This window comes from Pseudonaja textilis, chromosome 3 (assembly GCF_049901715.1).
Source record: "Pseudonaja textilis isolate UNSWEBS1 chromosome 3, rPseTex1.2, whole genome shotgun sequence".
NCBI lineage: Eukaryota > Metazoa > Chordata > Lepidosauria > Squamata > Elapidae > Pseudonaja > Pseudonaja textilis.
The window spans coordinates 23,860,044-23,877,444 of NC_141992.1; the positions used below are offsets into that span (position 1 = coordinate 23,860,044).

At 36.0% G+C, this 17,401-nt stretch overlaps 1 protein-coding gene across 2 annotated transcripts in view; it reads left to right on the forward strand.

The window, feature by feature from the left end:
* The window catches only part of SLC13A3 (solute carrier family 13 member 3), a 44,224-nt gene extending 27,633 nt beyond the window's left edge, over positions 1–16,591 (forward strand). For both annotated transcript variants that reach the window (XM_087929042.1, XM_026697534.2), the window contains 6 exons: positions 424–528; positions 1,883–1,980; positions 5,099–5,211; positions 6,119–6,280; positions 7,559–7,696; positions 13,623–16,591. In XM_087929042.1, coding sequence (XP_087785168.1) covers positions 424–528; positions 1,883–1,980; positions 5,099–5,211; positions 6,119–6,280; positions 7,559–7,696; positions 13,623–13,814 — 808 coding nt within the window. In that variant the 3' untranslated portion in view covers positions 13,815–16,591. The remainder of the gene's footprint in view (positions 1–423; positions 529–1,882; positions 1,981–5,098; positions 5,212–6,118; positions 6,281–7,558; positions 7,697–13,622) is intronic.
* Positions 16,592–17,401: the final 810 nt, after the last annotated feature.

The following is a 17,401-nucleotide window of genomic DNA, read 5'->3' on the forward strand; positions in this document are numbered from 1 at the left end:
TCAAATAAGAAGGTGTAGTGGCTCTTGGCAATTAAATAGAGAAATTGCTGCAGGTTTCTTGGCAGCATTTGCGGAAGTGATTTTTCCACTGCCTTCTCATTATAACTAGGAGAAAGTGACTGGCCAAATCACACAGTTGGCTTCATGCTTTAAGCAAGATAAGAACTCAGATAGATCCATGCCTAGTTCAATAAACAAAACTGACTCTTGTTATATGACATGTGCTACATAACATATGAATAACTTTCGGAGTTATGTTCTTTTTATAGGTTTCTCCTGCATTTTGTTGCCTTTCACATTAAAAAACACCTTAAATAATCTGTTCTTCTTCTTCTATTTCCTACCATCTGCTATTTCTAACTGAACTTAAACTTCAGGCAAATATTTAAGTTAAGTGCTTAACTTAATTTTATTCCAATACAGGTTTGCAGAGCAGGCAGTATTTGTTCTCTTCTGTTTATTTGCCATCTTGCTATTCTCCAGAGATCCAAAATTCATCACAGGTTGGGCAAGCTTATTCAAACCAGGGTAAGTTTTTGCTTTTAGTTTATTAAAACTCATTCAGGCAAATAGGAGATTTAGGAATTCTATCCAATATTGAATGGAAAATTTAATCCAATGTTCATATATTTTTTGAAAAAGTCACCCTAACTTGTCTTTAAAAACAACAACAATAACAACAATTTTGTTGTAAAATATCTATCAGATTAATGTAGCTGTGTTTAAAAAGTGAGAACATGCTTCCAATTTTCAAGAATACATAGAAAACTCATGCCCTTTTCTTCTGATAACACTGTTTATAAACTTTATTGGGGCTATATTGTATAATCCACTGATTTCTCAATTTGCTTCAAAGTCAGCATGTATTGCATTTTAAATCTTTTTTTCCTATATTTAAGAGATTATGTGATGCCAAATTTTGATAATGTTTTAGTTGAAATTCCCAGATCTGCCTTCTTAGCTGTGTCTGTTGCAGAAAGATGGAAATTGTATCTCATAGGGCATCATGTTAATGAAAACTCATATTTCATGTATCAGAAGAAAAGATCATAAGTTTTTCTTTTTTATTTCCTCTTAGATAATAGTTCTATTGCAGGACACATACTTTACATGGAAATTAAATATCTAATATATCCAATTAAATATCTAGAGTATTTAATTGTCTAGAAGTTTGAAGAACTTTTACTTAATGTCTCAGAGCAAACACTGACAAACTTCTAAGCACCAGTTATATTTGTAGGGAGGATGTTTGAATTTTCATCATGCACTTGGACAGGGCCAAGATTTGGATGTTCACTTTTGCAGAAGCTGTTAATTATTTTTTAATCTTGCTCTTTTAAAAGATGTGCTAAGCCTAAGTCAGAGGTCCCACTTCACCCCTGTGTTGAAACAGCTGCATTGTTGCAGTCACTTTTTAAATCCAGATCAAAATCCAGTGGGGAGTTTAAATGTCCTACATCCACATTACTTTCAGGATCACCTTTCACTACAGTCCATCCTACTCTTCCAGGTCTTCAACAAGTTATCTTCATCAGGTCCCCTCCTGGATATACAATATCTGACTCTGAAATTCTTTGGCCTGTAGCTGGTGAAAGTCTCTTAATTTTAGAATATAATTATTTCAGTTATTGTACCCTATAATTTGTCAGTTATCAATAATCAGTCAATGATTAAACACAAGTCTTGATTTAAAAAAATAAAGGCTACTTCTCGTGCTTTCTCCAATTTGTAATTTTAAGTTACAGTTAATTTTCTAACTGAGGGCAGTAATTTCCATGGTTTTTAAAAAATAATTATAAACTGTAAATATTCATGAAACCTGATATAAAAACTTATTCTTTGATAAAAACCTTATGTAGAATCCTCTTTCCATTTCTATTAGGTTTGTCTCAGATGCAGTTACTGGAATCACAATAGTGACAATACTGTTCTTCTTCCCAGCGAAAAAGCCATCTCTTAAATGGTGGTTTGATCTAAAAGGTAAATTGCTGGTTTATCGAAGTTTGTTCTCGGGTCTTATATTTTTGAATTCTCCCTAGCGTGTATTGTAACACTGGTTTCCACAGCCCTATAGAAAAAGTTGATCAATAGGTTTCTCCCTTTTAACTCATTTATCCTATGTAGGATTAAAAACATTCATTTAGGCAAAGAGGGACAAGGGAAAACAGTTATTGATATTAGGACTGTGCTTCACTTTGGATTGGAAAGGAAAAGGGTGCCTTGGAGTGCACAGAGGCTTTCATGTAGTACCTTTCAGCAAACAACTATCTTTCCCCAGGACCACATGGTTGCCTTTATAATGTGATCCCAGGAAAAAACCCTCATTTGGCTTAGAGATACAGGCAGATGTTAGGCATACCTAAGCTTGCTTGCTCTAAAGAATCTTAACGAAGGAAAAACAATGAAGATCCAGAAGGGGTGACTATCAATTGTCAGTGGGCTCATTAATAATGTGTTCTGTCAGGTGCCAACATCCCTGTACACCATAAAGCACCAAGTTCTCTGCTCTCTTCAGCACTGACTGTGGAAAACAATAGAAGCAACGGCTTTTGAAGATCCTCGCTTTAATTCCCCAAATATAATTGTTTGCTTTCCTATGCTTTTCTTTCCAATAGTACCTGTTCTAATGAAGTATGTAGACTGATTAATTTACAGACATTTGGATAATTAATATAGAGACAGTGTTGCAGAAAATTATGTGACTTGGCTAACTTTGTCCTCAGTATAAGGGAGAATTGTAGTGTGGAAAGTTAGCACCCACCCCTCTCCTAGAAGAGTGAAATATTTTGAGAAATATTAAAAAAGGCAAAATATTATATTTCACTGGATACGAAATGGAAAAACATGCTCTTGGAAAGCAGCTCCCACCTTCCATAATAGCCCCCAGCAGATGTCAGCACTTAAAAGATAAATAGCTAGATAGCTCTATTCATAAGCAAATAGCCCACACTCAAGATCCAAATCAGGACAAAGCCATTAAGCCATAATAGGAATTGCTCAACACCCTTTCAGAACACAAGTTTCTTCATTGAATCATCTCAGCAGCAAACTTCAACCAACCTGGGAGTTCAGACAACTTACAGAGCCAGCTATGACACCTACAACAGCCAATAGAATACATATTCTTGCACAGGAAGTTCAAGAGAAAAAGCCCAAGAGAAGGTATAAAAACCCCTCACTCTCAACTCCATGTGGTCAGCTGCACCAGTGCTATGGACTTGGTGGTTCTGCTTCATCATTAAACCATCTTTCCAATCTGCCTCCATATTTCCAGTGTCTCTCCCAGCCTGGAACTGAATCAGATGGATATTTCTCCCAACAGTATTAATGACAAAAAAACAGCCATTTCAGTTGTTTTATGAGATGGATATAAATTGAACAGATAAATACACAAATACATAAACGTGCTTACTTTAGTAATAAGAATTGACTTAGGTAACAGGATGCCTTCCCAGGCAAAAATCCATTTATAAACCTTTACTGATAAGGTTTGGATTATTTGTTGCCATAAGTGTAATGTTTGAACTGTGAGTAGAAAATTAACCCTCTTGTTCCAAAGTGCGAATTATTTTTTAAAATGCCCACTGAGTGTGCATTAGATTTTTTAAAATACTTTTTTATTTGAAGCATCAAGTTCAAAACCTCAAATAGCAAATAAGTAGAAAGCAAATGATAAAAGCAAAAGCCAAAAAACGTGATTTCAAACTCAAATGTAAAAATGTTGCTCATATATATTCAATATTTCTACTCTGATATTTGTATAGACAAAGGTCACCAGATAAATACAGTATATCTGCACACTACACCCTAAAATATACAGTACTTGACTAAAAGGATAAGATTACAGATTGAATTATTTTGATTTCTCCATATATATTTTTTGCAACAAGTGATGAATCACATTTACTGGAAGAAGTGTATTTATTTATGTATTATTCATGCTTTGTTTGACCAGAAATTGCAATTATGGTAGATTTTCTGATCCATGTTTTGCATAAGCTGAAGTTGTTTCAGTAAAATATGCTCTTAGATATCATAGTGATATAAGACAGGTTTATCTACCTGGCATCCTCCTTGCATTATTGCTCACAGTTTCTAGTCAAAATAGCCAATGATTGACTAAGCTGATTGAATGGTGTTGATTTTGGAAATCATTGCCCATCATATTTGGAATGCAACAGTATGGTGGTTTAAGAAATGAATTAAATGATATATTTCTATTTTCTTTCACATCTGGGGCTTTTTAGGCCTAATCCATGTACTTCTTTTCAGTGTTTTTGTAAATCAGAAATGCTGGTGTTAACATTACCATTTATATTATGCTGAAAAGCCCTGTCCTCCCAAGCATTTGTATCAAATCAATTCCTGGTTCATCAGTCTGTGAAATTTTGATTTACGTGCCTATATCTTATACATAGAATATCATAAATGGATTTCTTTAATGGAAGATGGTTCAGGACACAAGAGACGCCCATTATAATAGGATAGTAATTCATAGTTTAGCATCATGAACTCAGCTCCTATGACCCTTCCCCTCCTCCCCTGGCATAGCCATGAGAATTCCAGAGGATTTGCTCTTATTTTTGCTTAGATACTGTTTATCATGTTGCCTAAACTAGAAAATCATAGTTAATATTAACTAGTTTATTTGAAAGTAGCCAGCTTGAGGCTTAGCAAAAGACACAAAAACATCTGCATGTATTATGGATTTGGAGAAGGGCAAAAGACTGTCAGCTCAGTTTTATCTAGGCTCATTCACATCATGCTAAGCTATTATTTAGAGCAGGGGTCCCAATCCTGGGTCTGTGGCCCAGTACTGGGCCACAGCATGCCAGAGACTAGGCTGCACAAACAAGCAAAGCTCCATCCACAGGATGCAAGCAGCATGCAAAACCACGCCCCACAGAAAAACCTCTCTCCACAGAACCGGTCCCTGGTGCCCACCATTATCCGTAGGCTGACTGGTTAAGAATGCTGGGATTTGTACTCCCAACACATCTGGATAATCCCAACATATCTGGAGGTTCTAGGTTGGGAAGGCTACTCTAGACTGTATTACTAATTTCTGTCTTTCTTTGTTACAAACCTTTTCATCTAGCATCAAATGTTGAGAATGAACCTTTGCTAACTTGGAGCAAAGCCCAAGAAAGTGTGCCTTGGAATATAATCCTGTTGCTTGGAGGAGGGTTTGCAATGGCAAAAGGATGTGAGGTATGTCTGTTAAAGTGCAGCCTGTGAAACATTTTTGTCTGTGAGTCTGATTTTCTATAGGCATTGTTGTCATATATGACTTCATATTATATTATGCTACATGCATGTACAGTGGCATGTAGCACACACTAAATTCAATTCAATTTGGTCAATGTTGGCTTAGTGTGATCTGTTCATCCCAACCGTTAACTCAAAAGTCATCTGGGAAGCTTAATATAATTTGTTTAACTACCTATAATTCAAAAAGTCCTGATATATGTGGTATAATTGAACTAAAAACCAATTTGCTCCAGTGGTTAAGATACTTGACTAGAACTGGAGAAATTTGAGTTCTAGTCCTTCCTTAGATCCAGAAACCAGTTGAGCCACTCATGTTTTGTTAGCCCTATGAAGAAATCAGTAGCAAACAACTAGACAGGGACTTACTCTTATAATTACTAAGAGTCACATTTGGTTGAAATGTAAAATAAATAGATGATAGAAAAATATCATCATGTGAATTTTTCTGAAGGGGAAAAAGTACCATAGGGACTGCTCAATTGAAAATAATCACAGACATTGGTAATAATTCAAAACAGGTTTATTGTTTAAAATCACAAATGTGCTACATCTTTTACAATTAATTATCTGATCCCAAGCAAGCTTGGATGTCTTTATTATTCTAATAGTATAAAGAGATATTTTGCCATACCAGCAACATGCGAGACAGTAAATGACAGGTAAAGTGGCCACCTTCATTCATCTCCCCGGTCCTCCCTGGTTGGAGTCCTCCAGAGATGCAAGTCTACTGTCAGTTAAATGATCTTCTCCAAATACTGTCATTGCATGATAAGAATTGAAAGAGATTTTTAGGGGTTTAAATATTTTTCTCTTACATAACTTTGGAAAATTTCGTTTCTTGCTACAGGAATCAGGTTTGTCTGTCTGGATTGGCGGTCGTCTTGACCCTCTAGAGAATTTACCTCCCCCTGTGGCTGTAATTCTCATCACAGCAGTTATAGCAATGTTCACAGAATTTGCCAGCAACACAGCTACAATCATCATCTTCTTGCCTGTCTTGGCAGAGCTGGTAAAAGACTCATATATATATTTTGAATAGCTTGCAGCATAAGCTCTCTTTTCTCTTATCAATGAGGAGACCTTGGCACAGGCAATAGCTAGCAATAGCAATAAGACTTATATATCACTTTACAGTGCTTTATAGCTCTCTCTAAGTGGTTTACAGAGTCAGAATATTGCCCCCAACAATCTGGGTCCTCATTTTACCCACCTAAGAAGGATGGAAGGCTGAGTCAACCTTGAGCTTGCTGGAATTTGATCTGCCAAATTGCAGGCAGCCAGCAGTCAGCAGAAGTAGCCTGCAGTACTGCATTTTAACCACTGCACCACCACGGCTGCGCTTACTTTCATTTTCTCTTCCAGGTTGTGTTATATCCTTTCATATGGCAGCCCTTTTCTGATAAGCACATCTGTAGGAGCCTTTTCATAGGACTTGGAACAAATCTTTGAATTTGTGTAGATCTCACACTGGGATTGAATTTGAAGAGACTTCAAGGAAGGGAATTCCTTTACTTGATGCAATGTCAATAACAGGATCTTATTTAGTGATCCCGTGAACATGATGCTTTCCTTAAATCATTCTGTCAACTAGGTTTCTATGGGATCATCTAGTGAAAGCATTTACAAAAGACTAGATATTATTTATTTATTAAGTTTATTTGCTGCTTATCTTGCTCCTGCAAATCTAGGTGGCTTACAGTAAAACAATATTATAAATGATTAAGACAATAAGATAATAAATATGTTAAAATTAGCAAAGAAATAACCAAGGTGGTAGGGGATATACTACAGAATGAAAATAGGATCTTCTAATCCAGAAACCATCTACACATGTCCCCATCCAAGCCTCAGGCCAGTTGACTTAGCCAGATTTTCAGGCCTTTATGGAAGATCAAAAGGAGCAGATCTCATAGCAGAGAAATATGATATTCTACAGGGTTATTGATGTGGCAGAGGAGGATCTTCTCTTGGACACACACACACACACACACACACACACCAAAATTCCTTGGCCAATGGGATCTACAGCATGCCCTTATTACTGGTGCAAGTGAGGTGAGCTAATTCCATTGGGGTGAGATGGTTCCTCAGGTTATCTGGACCCATGCCACAAAGGGCATTATAGATAATAATATCTTGAATTGGACCTGGAAGTAAACTGGCAACCAGTGCAGCTCACATAACAGAGGTGGAGAGATGTATCTTCAGACTGTCCTCAGAGATGTGTAATTTACTAATAAATGATCATTTAAAGTCTCATTTTTTAAAAAACTTCTGCTTTTCAAAGGCCATTCGTTTGAAGGTGAATCCACTCTACTTAATGATACCAGGAACTGTAGGATGCTCTTTTGCCTTCATGCTTCCAGTCTCTACACCCCCAAATTCCATTGCTTTTGCTTCTGGGCATTTGATGGTCAAAGATATGGTAAGTTGCTTTATAAGGTAATTATTACTATAGCAAAATTACCAACAACAGGGAAAGGTGGCTATTTTGGCCCCATAGGCTCAGTTAATTTGCAGAACCACATGTCACCATAGTTACCATTTCACTTATAGATCGTTTATCATATGAAGCTCAAAATTAGTTTACAGTGAGAAATTAAAAAAAACCTGTGGAAAATGGATACAGGTAGGTGTGCCAAATTGAGATGTAAAGCTAGTCTGAAGGGGGATATGTTTAAATTAGACCTGCATAGAGTTAGTGTTTTGAATTTTCTACCAAATTTGTGGGCAGAAAAATTGGGTGGATGGTTTTGTTGTTCTTGAAAAGAAAAAAAACCCACCCCACTTTCTCAGGGTAGATAATACCACAACGGAGGGGGAAAAAAAACAATGAAAAGTTCCTTTCCAGACTTTTCATTTAAAATTTGTCTGAAACATGGGAAGCTAGGGAGGCTACAGACAGCTGGAGAAATGATTTTCGAGTGAAAGACAAGACATTTATCATACTCTATAAGGGCGTTGGAAACATTTCCAATTCTAATTATTTTGAATTCTAAGTATTCTGCATTTTGAAATACTGTTCTCTGAGTTTTAATACTTCCATAATGACTGGGAAAGCTCGTTTTGTAAAACAGATGTTTTGTATTCAAACCAATTGCCACACTTCTTCCATGAGAATTTCAATGTATTGTTCTCTCATCTGCTAAAAAACAAAAAATTCTAAAGCAATTTCCCCATCAAATTGATAAGTCTACTTACCTGGCACTAGAATTCATTTGTTTTCTTTTGTTTGCATTATAATACACATTTAAGGAAAAAGTGAATTAGCAATGATTAAGCAATGATGTACTTTACTGCCATTTCCCCAATCTGTCCTGTACATGCATAGCTTTGATTTACACCACAAAGGAAACTCATACAGTATGATATGATATGACATGACATGTAATTCTGCCTGGTAACTGAATATTTTAGCTAATGGGAGACATCATAACTTCATAGCAGTGGAATATAGATAGGGAAAAGAGCACAGGGAAAAATAATTAAACAAATCTCTTTCCCTCATTGCCAGCTTCCCAGTTTAGCTATCAGCCTGTCATAACTATTGACATGGAGTCTTTGGACTGTCAAAGACCATGTGTTCATCAAAGGATTCTGAATAAATATGCACATTTGGATAAAAGTATTACTTCTCTTTTGGACTGGTTAAAGAATATAAAGGAATGAATATTCTTACACAAATTCTTATGAAACGATTCTTATGAATTTCCTCTTAGTGGATCTGAGGTTAGGGTGGAGTAATTCATTGGCACAATTGCAGATGAGGCAACAATTTTGGGAAGAAAATGAAAAAAAATGGTATTCCAAAGCAATCAAAAACCAACTGATGACCTTTGAAGCAGCTCACAATTTAGGGAGTACATCCTGTTATTATTATTTCTATGACCATTGGATGCCATAAATAGTAAGAAAAAAAAAACGATGGCCAAAACCTATTGCTTACTTCTGCCCAAATTGCAAGATGGTTCCTGTGTTCTATGACTATGCAGAGATTTCCTTTTTGTTCATTGCTATATTCATATTCATCAAAATGTTATAAGTATATTACCAGCTGTAAGTGGGCACCAGCTGGAATTCTTGGTGAAGAATATGGGACATCTCCATACCTTTTGTAGCTACTATACATCTTGCTTTATAGAGGCATAGGGATTCAGTGGCTTAATGATGCTGGAGATGATATCTGCTCTAATGTTTCAAATCCTAGCACTGTGTGACGGGGTGAACTCCCCTCACTTGTCTCAATTTATGTCTACTTAACTGTTTGAAAACATGTTCTATGAAAGTAGATAAATAGGTAGGTACCACTTTGGTGGGAAGATGAGCTGGTGCTATGTGAAAGCACTCAGATTTGTACTGGCTCTGAATCTTCCTGGTTGGGTGCCCATTTATTATGTGGCTCCAGGGAAGGGGTGGGGGTATGCTGCTGCAAGGAAGAACCACTTATCTTTCATTCTGCTGCAAAGCCAGCTCACCCTCCTATGCCACACCTTGGGAAGCACGTGAGTGTGTCCTATAACAGAGCTGGTAAATTGGCTGGTAAAATGCAAAGTATTATTCTGCAATAGCAATATGATTTCCTGGCTAAAGTAACAACACCGTACACTAATAGTAATAATAATACAAATTCACCATCAGTCAATTGCAAAAGGCAGCTGTACTCGGAACAGCTTCCATCCTGTGACAAAATCTGTAACACTATCAAGCATCCAGATCTGCCTATCCCAGGTCCTTGGAAAGGACCAATAGGTAGACAAAAATGCCAAATCTACTTTGGACAACTGGTTCACTGTGTGACTAATAAATAATAATAAAAACCTTGCTTTATATGTTCAGCATTAGGAACTTATCTAGTAATATAGCATGGCTGTATCCCAGCCAGACCAAGTGAGATATTAGCAAGTGAGGTCTAAACAGCTACAGGTGAAACTTGAAAAATTAGAATATCGTGCAAAAATTCATTTGTTTCAGTAATGCAACTTAAAAGGTGAAATTAATATATGAGATAGACTCATTACATGCAAAGCAAGATAGTTCAAGCCAAGATGTGTCATAATTGAGATGATTATGGCTTACAGCTCATGAAAACCCCAAATCCACAATCTCAGAAAATTAGAATATTGTGAAAAGGTTCAATATTCTAGGCTCAAAGTGTCCCACTCTAATCAGCTAATTAAGCCATAACGCCTGCAAAGGGTTCCTGAGCCTTTAAATGGTCTCTCAGTCTGGTTCAGTAGGAAGCATAATCATGGGAAAGACTGCTGACCTGACAGTTGTGCAGAAAACCATCATTGACACCCTCCATAAGGAGGGAAAGCCTCAAAAAGTAATTGCAAAAGAAGTTGGATGTTCCCCGAAGTGCTGTATCAAAGCACATTAATAGAAAGTTATGTGGAAGGGAAAAGCGTGAAAGAAAAAGGTGCACAAGCAGCAGGGATGACCACAGCTTGGAGAGGATTGTCAGCAAAAGGCCATTCAAAAGTGTTGGGGACTTTCACAAGGAGTGGACTGAGGCTGGAGTCAGTGCATCAAGAGCCACCACACAGACGGATCCTGGACATGGGCTTCAAATGTTGTATTCCTCTTGTCAAGCCAGTCCTGAACAACAAACAACATCAGAAGCGTCTTACCTGGGCTAAAGAAAAACAGAAGTGGTCTGTTGTTCAATGGTCCAAAGTCCTCTTTTCTGATGAGAGCAACTTTTGCATCTCATTTGGAAACCAAGGACGCAGAATCTGGAGGAAGAATGGAGAGGCATACACTGCAAGTGTGAAGTTTTCCACAGTCTGTGTTGATTTGGGGAGCCATGTCATATGGTAGTGTTAGTCCATTGTGCTTCATTAAGTCCAGGGTCAACGCAGCCATCTACCAGGAGATTTTGGAGCACTTCATGCTTCCTTCCACAGATGAGCTTTATGGGGATGCTGACTTCATTCTCCAGCAGGACTTGGCACCTGCCCACACTGCCAAAAGTACCAAAACCTGGTTCAATGACCGTGGGATTACTGTGCTTGATTGCCCAGCAAACTCGCCTGACCTGAACCCCATAGAGAATCTATGGGGCATTGCCAAGAGAAAGATGAAAGAGACCAAACAATGCAGAAGAGCTGAAGGCCGCTATTGAAGCATCCTGGTCTTGCATAACACCTCAGCAGTGCCACAGGCTGATAACTTCCATGGCACACCACACTGAGGCAGTAATTGCTGCAAAAAGGGCCCAAACCAAGTATTGAGTACATATGCATCCTTATACGTTTCAGAGGTCCAATATTGTTCTATGTACAATCCTTGTTTTATTGATTGCATGTAATATTCTAATTTTCTGAGATTGTGGATTTGGGGTTTTCATGAGCTGTAAGCTATAATTATCATAATTATGACATATCATGGCTTGAACGATCTTTCTTTTCATGTAATGAGTCTATCTCATATATTAGGTTCACCTTTTAAGTTGCATTACTGAAATAAATGAACTTTTACATGATATTCTAATTTTTTGAGTTTCACCTGTAGTCCTGGGCTAGTTATTCCTAGTACTGGTAAATATCTAGTTTGATCTTTGAGTAAGTAACTGCAGTTTCCTTACTCAAAATTGCCCCATTTTGTTAATGATCAGGTTTGCAAGACCTGAGGATATTAATTTATCACTGTCTTGCTTTGAAATAGAAAATAGGAGTATAGCAATTATTTGAACTTTAATCCTTTATCAGCTCATTATCAAATGTTTAGCAAAAGAGACCTTCTCTCTCCGATCATTGCCTAAAATGCACATTTTCCACATTAACTCATTGGATACATTTCTGTATTATTACTGGAGCTTAACTCACCATGAAGTTCCTTCTCTGAAATATTCTTGGCTTTCTTGATCCAGAACCTGTCTGAAACCCCATGCTTAAGGCTGTTGCACAAATGATTTTCTAGAAGATGAGATGTAGGAAATCAATGGGTTTACCTCCAGATTCAAAGCAGATACAAACAAGACAAAAAAGAATTCGGAATTAATAACAAACTGCAACAATTAGATAAAATTTTATTAGGATCCAATAAAAAAAAACATAACAAAATTTTATAACTACTTATTAGAAACAGAACTAGAAGAAGAAATTGCAAAAGGAAATATGATTGCTTGGAGTAAGAACGTAGGGCGCAGCATTACATTAGCGGAATGGGAGAAAGTTTGGGGTAGAAACAATAAGATTACCAAATCGGCAGCATACAAGGAAAATCTTTATAAATGTTTTATAGATGGCATCTCCCCCCTTCAAGGTTAGCGAAGATGCACCCCAACTTGAGTCCACATTGCTGGAAATGTAGGAAAAAAGAAGGAACCTTTTTCCATATGTGGTGGTCTTGTGCAGAAACCCAAAAGTATTGGAAGAAAATTAAAACTTGGTTGGAAGAAATCACTAAAGAGCAGATCGAATACAAACCAGAGTCCTTCCTACTAGGGATTTTTGATAAGCAAATTTCAAAAAAAGCCAAATACATAACAATACACATTTTAACAGCGGCCAGATTAGCCTTCGCTCAACAGTGGAAACAACATCAAATTCCATCAGAAGAAATGATTATTGAAAAAATCTCAAAATGTGCAGAAATGGATAAATTGACTTTGGTGCTAAAAAACAAAGACACTTCACTATACTACGATAGGTGGAATTGTTGGTATAATTGGATTGATCAAAGATAAATTATATATCATAAGGCATGAAAGAAAAGTATCAACCTATAATAACAAGGTAGCGATATAAGTTAAAAACAGGTGTGGTTATATGACACAAGTTAAGGTTATGAAAACGAAAGAAGATTTTGCAAACTGTTAAAATAAGAATACTTTTTACTTTGTAACCTCTTTCTTTCTTTCTTCCCCCTTTCTTTTTCTTTCTTTTCCCAAAGTTCTTTCCCCCTCTTCCTCTTCTCTCTTCTTTCTTTATTTTCTTTTGCTTATTTGTGTATGTATTGTGATTGGTTTTAATTGTAAAAATGAATAAACTGTATTTATAAAAAAAAAGATGTAGGAAATATGGGAATTATTCATGAAAACAAATAGCACAGATTATTTTGAATTAGCTCTAAGAGTTCTAAATTAAGAAGGATGTATTTCAACTGAACATTAGAAGAAGCATCCTAATGGCAAAAGAAGGAAATATCTGGTATGCCATTGGGTCTCTCTCCAGACCAAGGTTGAACAGCCATCAGCTGTAGATCATAGAGCTTTAAATGTCTTAAATTGAGCAATGAGTTGGAATTGATGACTTCTAAAGCCTGCTTCAGTTTTATAAGGCTGTAATGAGCCACAGCCTGCATTCTAAATAAAAAATATTTACTCTCTTTGCTTTCTTTCCTTGCAGGCGAGAACTGGCCTACTGATGAATTTGATGGGAATCTGTCTTCTGAGCTTGGCCATCAATACTTGGGCTATGAGCATTTTTCAACTAGGCAGCTTTCCTTCCTGGGCCAACATTCATATGGAAAACGTAACCACCCTACTGGGAGATGCTCAGAACATTACTTTGAACTTAACTATAAATAAACTTATATAACTATTACTTAACTATAAGTAAAGCAACCTTATTGATGAGATTGAGTGAGAAAACGTCTGTTCTCAAATCTGAGCACTAAATTAAATTGATATTGAATACTGGTACACATGGAAGGACATACTGTGGATGTGCCTCCACCATAGGACCATCGAGTATTTTCATTTGTTTTTACAAATCTTTGTAAATATTCATTGACTATTTGAAAGACATAAAAGACTTTTTCATTTTTCATTCAAAGAATTACCAAATCGCTTTAGATAAGTCTAGTTTTTCACTGTTTGAGCCCTGGAAGATCTTTTCCTATCTTTCTTTGTTCAAATAAAGGGGATTATTTTGCTTTAGTATTTGGGTATTTAATGTAGGAGCATATTGTCATCTGAATACAGAAGCACATGAGCAATTAAAATAAAGTATTTCCCCTTGAATCATAAAGCCTATTGCAAAGTACAGTATATATTTTCTGCCAGACACCGGCATAGCAGGTTATCAAAGCAGAAATGTTTTTAAAAACCATCTGACCTTGTTTGATCATGGTGGTGACAACTTGGTATTTAGAAAAATCAGGAGAAAAGATAATATTGACAAAATTATAAATCTGAGTTGTTCTGAAAGATCGGAGAGATAAAATGGAAAAGGAATGATTTCGCATATATATGAAATATGGGTCGGAAAGTACTGCATATAATAAGAAAGAAAAATATTTATCATCCTTATTTTCTGTGTGATATTTATTTACCATCTATAAACAAAATAGCCATAATAAGGTCAAATAACAGGACAGCCAATTCTGTTGAACATTGATAGGAATCTGTAGTAACTTAAATGCTGTGATCACCTCTTAAGCCAGAGTTTCATTTTGCAAAATTGTTGAAAACACTGATATGTATTAAAGAGCATGTCAGTAGATCAACACCCTTGACGTTGCCTTTTGTGTCTGTTTCTTGAGGCCAAAGAACAGTACTCATTGTGTGCATTTTTTTAAAAAAATGTTTGAATATGTATACTCTCTCCTACCAGAATTACACACTTAAGGATTTTAATTATATTCTTGATAAATTATATATGTGCACGGTGATCTCTAAACAATTTCTCTAGTGATATAAAACCTGAAGTTAAGCTGTATGGAAGAATTGGATATGGCACTTGCACATACCCAAAAGTTGTTCTCAGATTGTACTTTATGTGATAAAAAAGGGACAATTGTTAAATATATGGCTAGAGAGTAGTAATTATAAATGAGATTAATGTTAATCACATGTAAATATGAGTAAAATGAAATTATATACAGTATGGCTTTTTCCATGAATATCTCCATGAATTTTGGTACTCAATGTTCAAGTTCAAATGAGTTTGCATCACATAAAATGTTGGCTGCCCAGAAGCGCCATACATAAGCTTATTAGTCCAGTAAATGATAAACAATTTATTGAAGAAAAAAGGGAGGAATGCAGGTTTTCTGAATTAAAATGATCCTTTAACAAAAAGCAATTACTATGAAAAATTGTCAACAGTAAGATTTTGAAATGAGAACCTAGTCAGTTCTAGATTCTACCATGTCTTATTGCAGACTTGCTAGATTCTTTCAGTGCATTTTTGATCCCATTAATGTCAGGGATTTGAAGTAATCCAAAATAAAGCGGAAAATGAATTGAATACTGGTCTGTTTTCATTCAAAAATACCGTTAGGCTTAAGTGACCAGTTACCCTTAGCATTATACTAGTTTTTTTTACAGTACATAGCAATGTATGAAGGAGATCTGAACTGGTATTAAGGTTTGTCTTATATTGTTATTCTCTAGAGTATGTTAGATTCCACCAAATGCACGATCTGACTTCATATAAAATAGTGTGCTGGGCATAGGATAGAGCAGTGTTTCTCAATCTTGGCCACTTGAAAAGATGGACTTTAGCTCCCAGAATTCAATTCCCCATGGTAGCTAGGGAAGTCTGGGAGTTGAAATCTATATATCTTCAAGTGACTTAGGTTGGGAAAAACTGGAATATGTGGTTCCAGTGTGGCTTCTTTTTACATTGCTCATTGGAGAAATTTATCTGGAATAAAGTAAAATGACAAAGCTCACATGGAGAAGGCATTAGTTATTGGCAGCATCATACTTGAGAATGCTTTATTGCTGGTCATAGTCACCATCTAGATCTCTCTCTGTATCCAAATCATGAAAATGGTAAAAGTTTTGATTGTTGATCTTCTCATGTCCATTAGTCTTTTGTGGAGAATTATTTGTTGCTTGGATTTGAGAAATGGGTGTTAAAATCTGATCATTTTTTATTGATTGATGATCTGTGTACTTTCAGTGAAAGTGTTTATGTATGAACATTGATTCCAATCAACACTGTAAACCTGATTCTGTATTATATTATTAAATATGTGTGTATAGGAAATGGACTTTAAGCAAGTATAAGATCAATGCATACTTTGGAAAATTTAATATACTTTAAGGAATTCTGCTGAGGGTATATGGAAGTTCAGCCATGAATTTTGCTATGATGAATTTTGTTATTCCTTGCCGAAACTTAATTCAGGATTTGTTTCTGGAGCATATGTGGCAAATAGAATGCTGGGTTGCCTTTCTTACTCTCTCTTGTTAAAGGTTCATGTTACTTTAAAAATTATATTAAATCAACATCACTGATGTGAAAATAGGAAAAGGTCAAACTAAATCATTGACATATAACCACCCAAGCATCAGATGATATAACTCTAGATACCTGAGGTGCATTACTGTGATGACTGAGAATAAAATGCATTAATTAGTCTATTGTATCGTTGTGTTCTGTTTGTGAGTCACAAGGAAGGGATGATGTTTAGCCTTTTTTTTCATAAACGTGATGTATTGTCCAAATGAACATTTTTAAATTAATTTCCACACTATAAAACAAGATAATTATGTTGACTAGGCTGGTTATATAATTGTAGAAGATCTCGGATGAAAAAAATCCAGGAAACCATTAGAAGCAGTGGTTGTATGAATTTTTGCAGGTTGGATTTCAAGCCTTAAGACATGGGTGTCCAATTCGCTGTGTCATGTAGCCATCACGTGACGTTTTGTGATGTTTTCCCCCATTTGCAGAGTTGGGTGTGGCCTGCATGTGATGCATCTGGCCCATGGGCCACCAGTTTGACACCCCTGCAGGCTTAAGGGAATGAAATATTTTTGCTAAAATTGCAACACTGCACTGATTTTTTTGACACAAGTATTATGAAGCTTCTTAAAATTACATAGAAGAAATATCACTGATAAATCATTATGCTTATAAATCACAAATAAAAACTATACAATGATTGCTTTAAAAAATACTAAGGCATCAGTAATGTCAGCATTTTGAATGATAGAAGAACTTATCCAACACCCTTCTTTGTTAGCTTATATTATGGCTGCCATGCACCTCTCACTGGGGAATTGAAGCATTGCAATTTTTACTTCTATAAAAGCATGTATGGAAAATAAACCAGCTGTTGAATGTTTAAATATTGGACGTGATTACAAACACAGCCATTAAAAAAAACACCCTTAATTTGGTCTCTATAAACTTGGTATCTGTTTTTCCAGGAATCTTGCATCTATCAT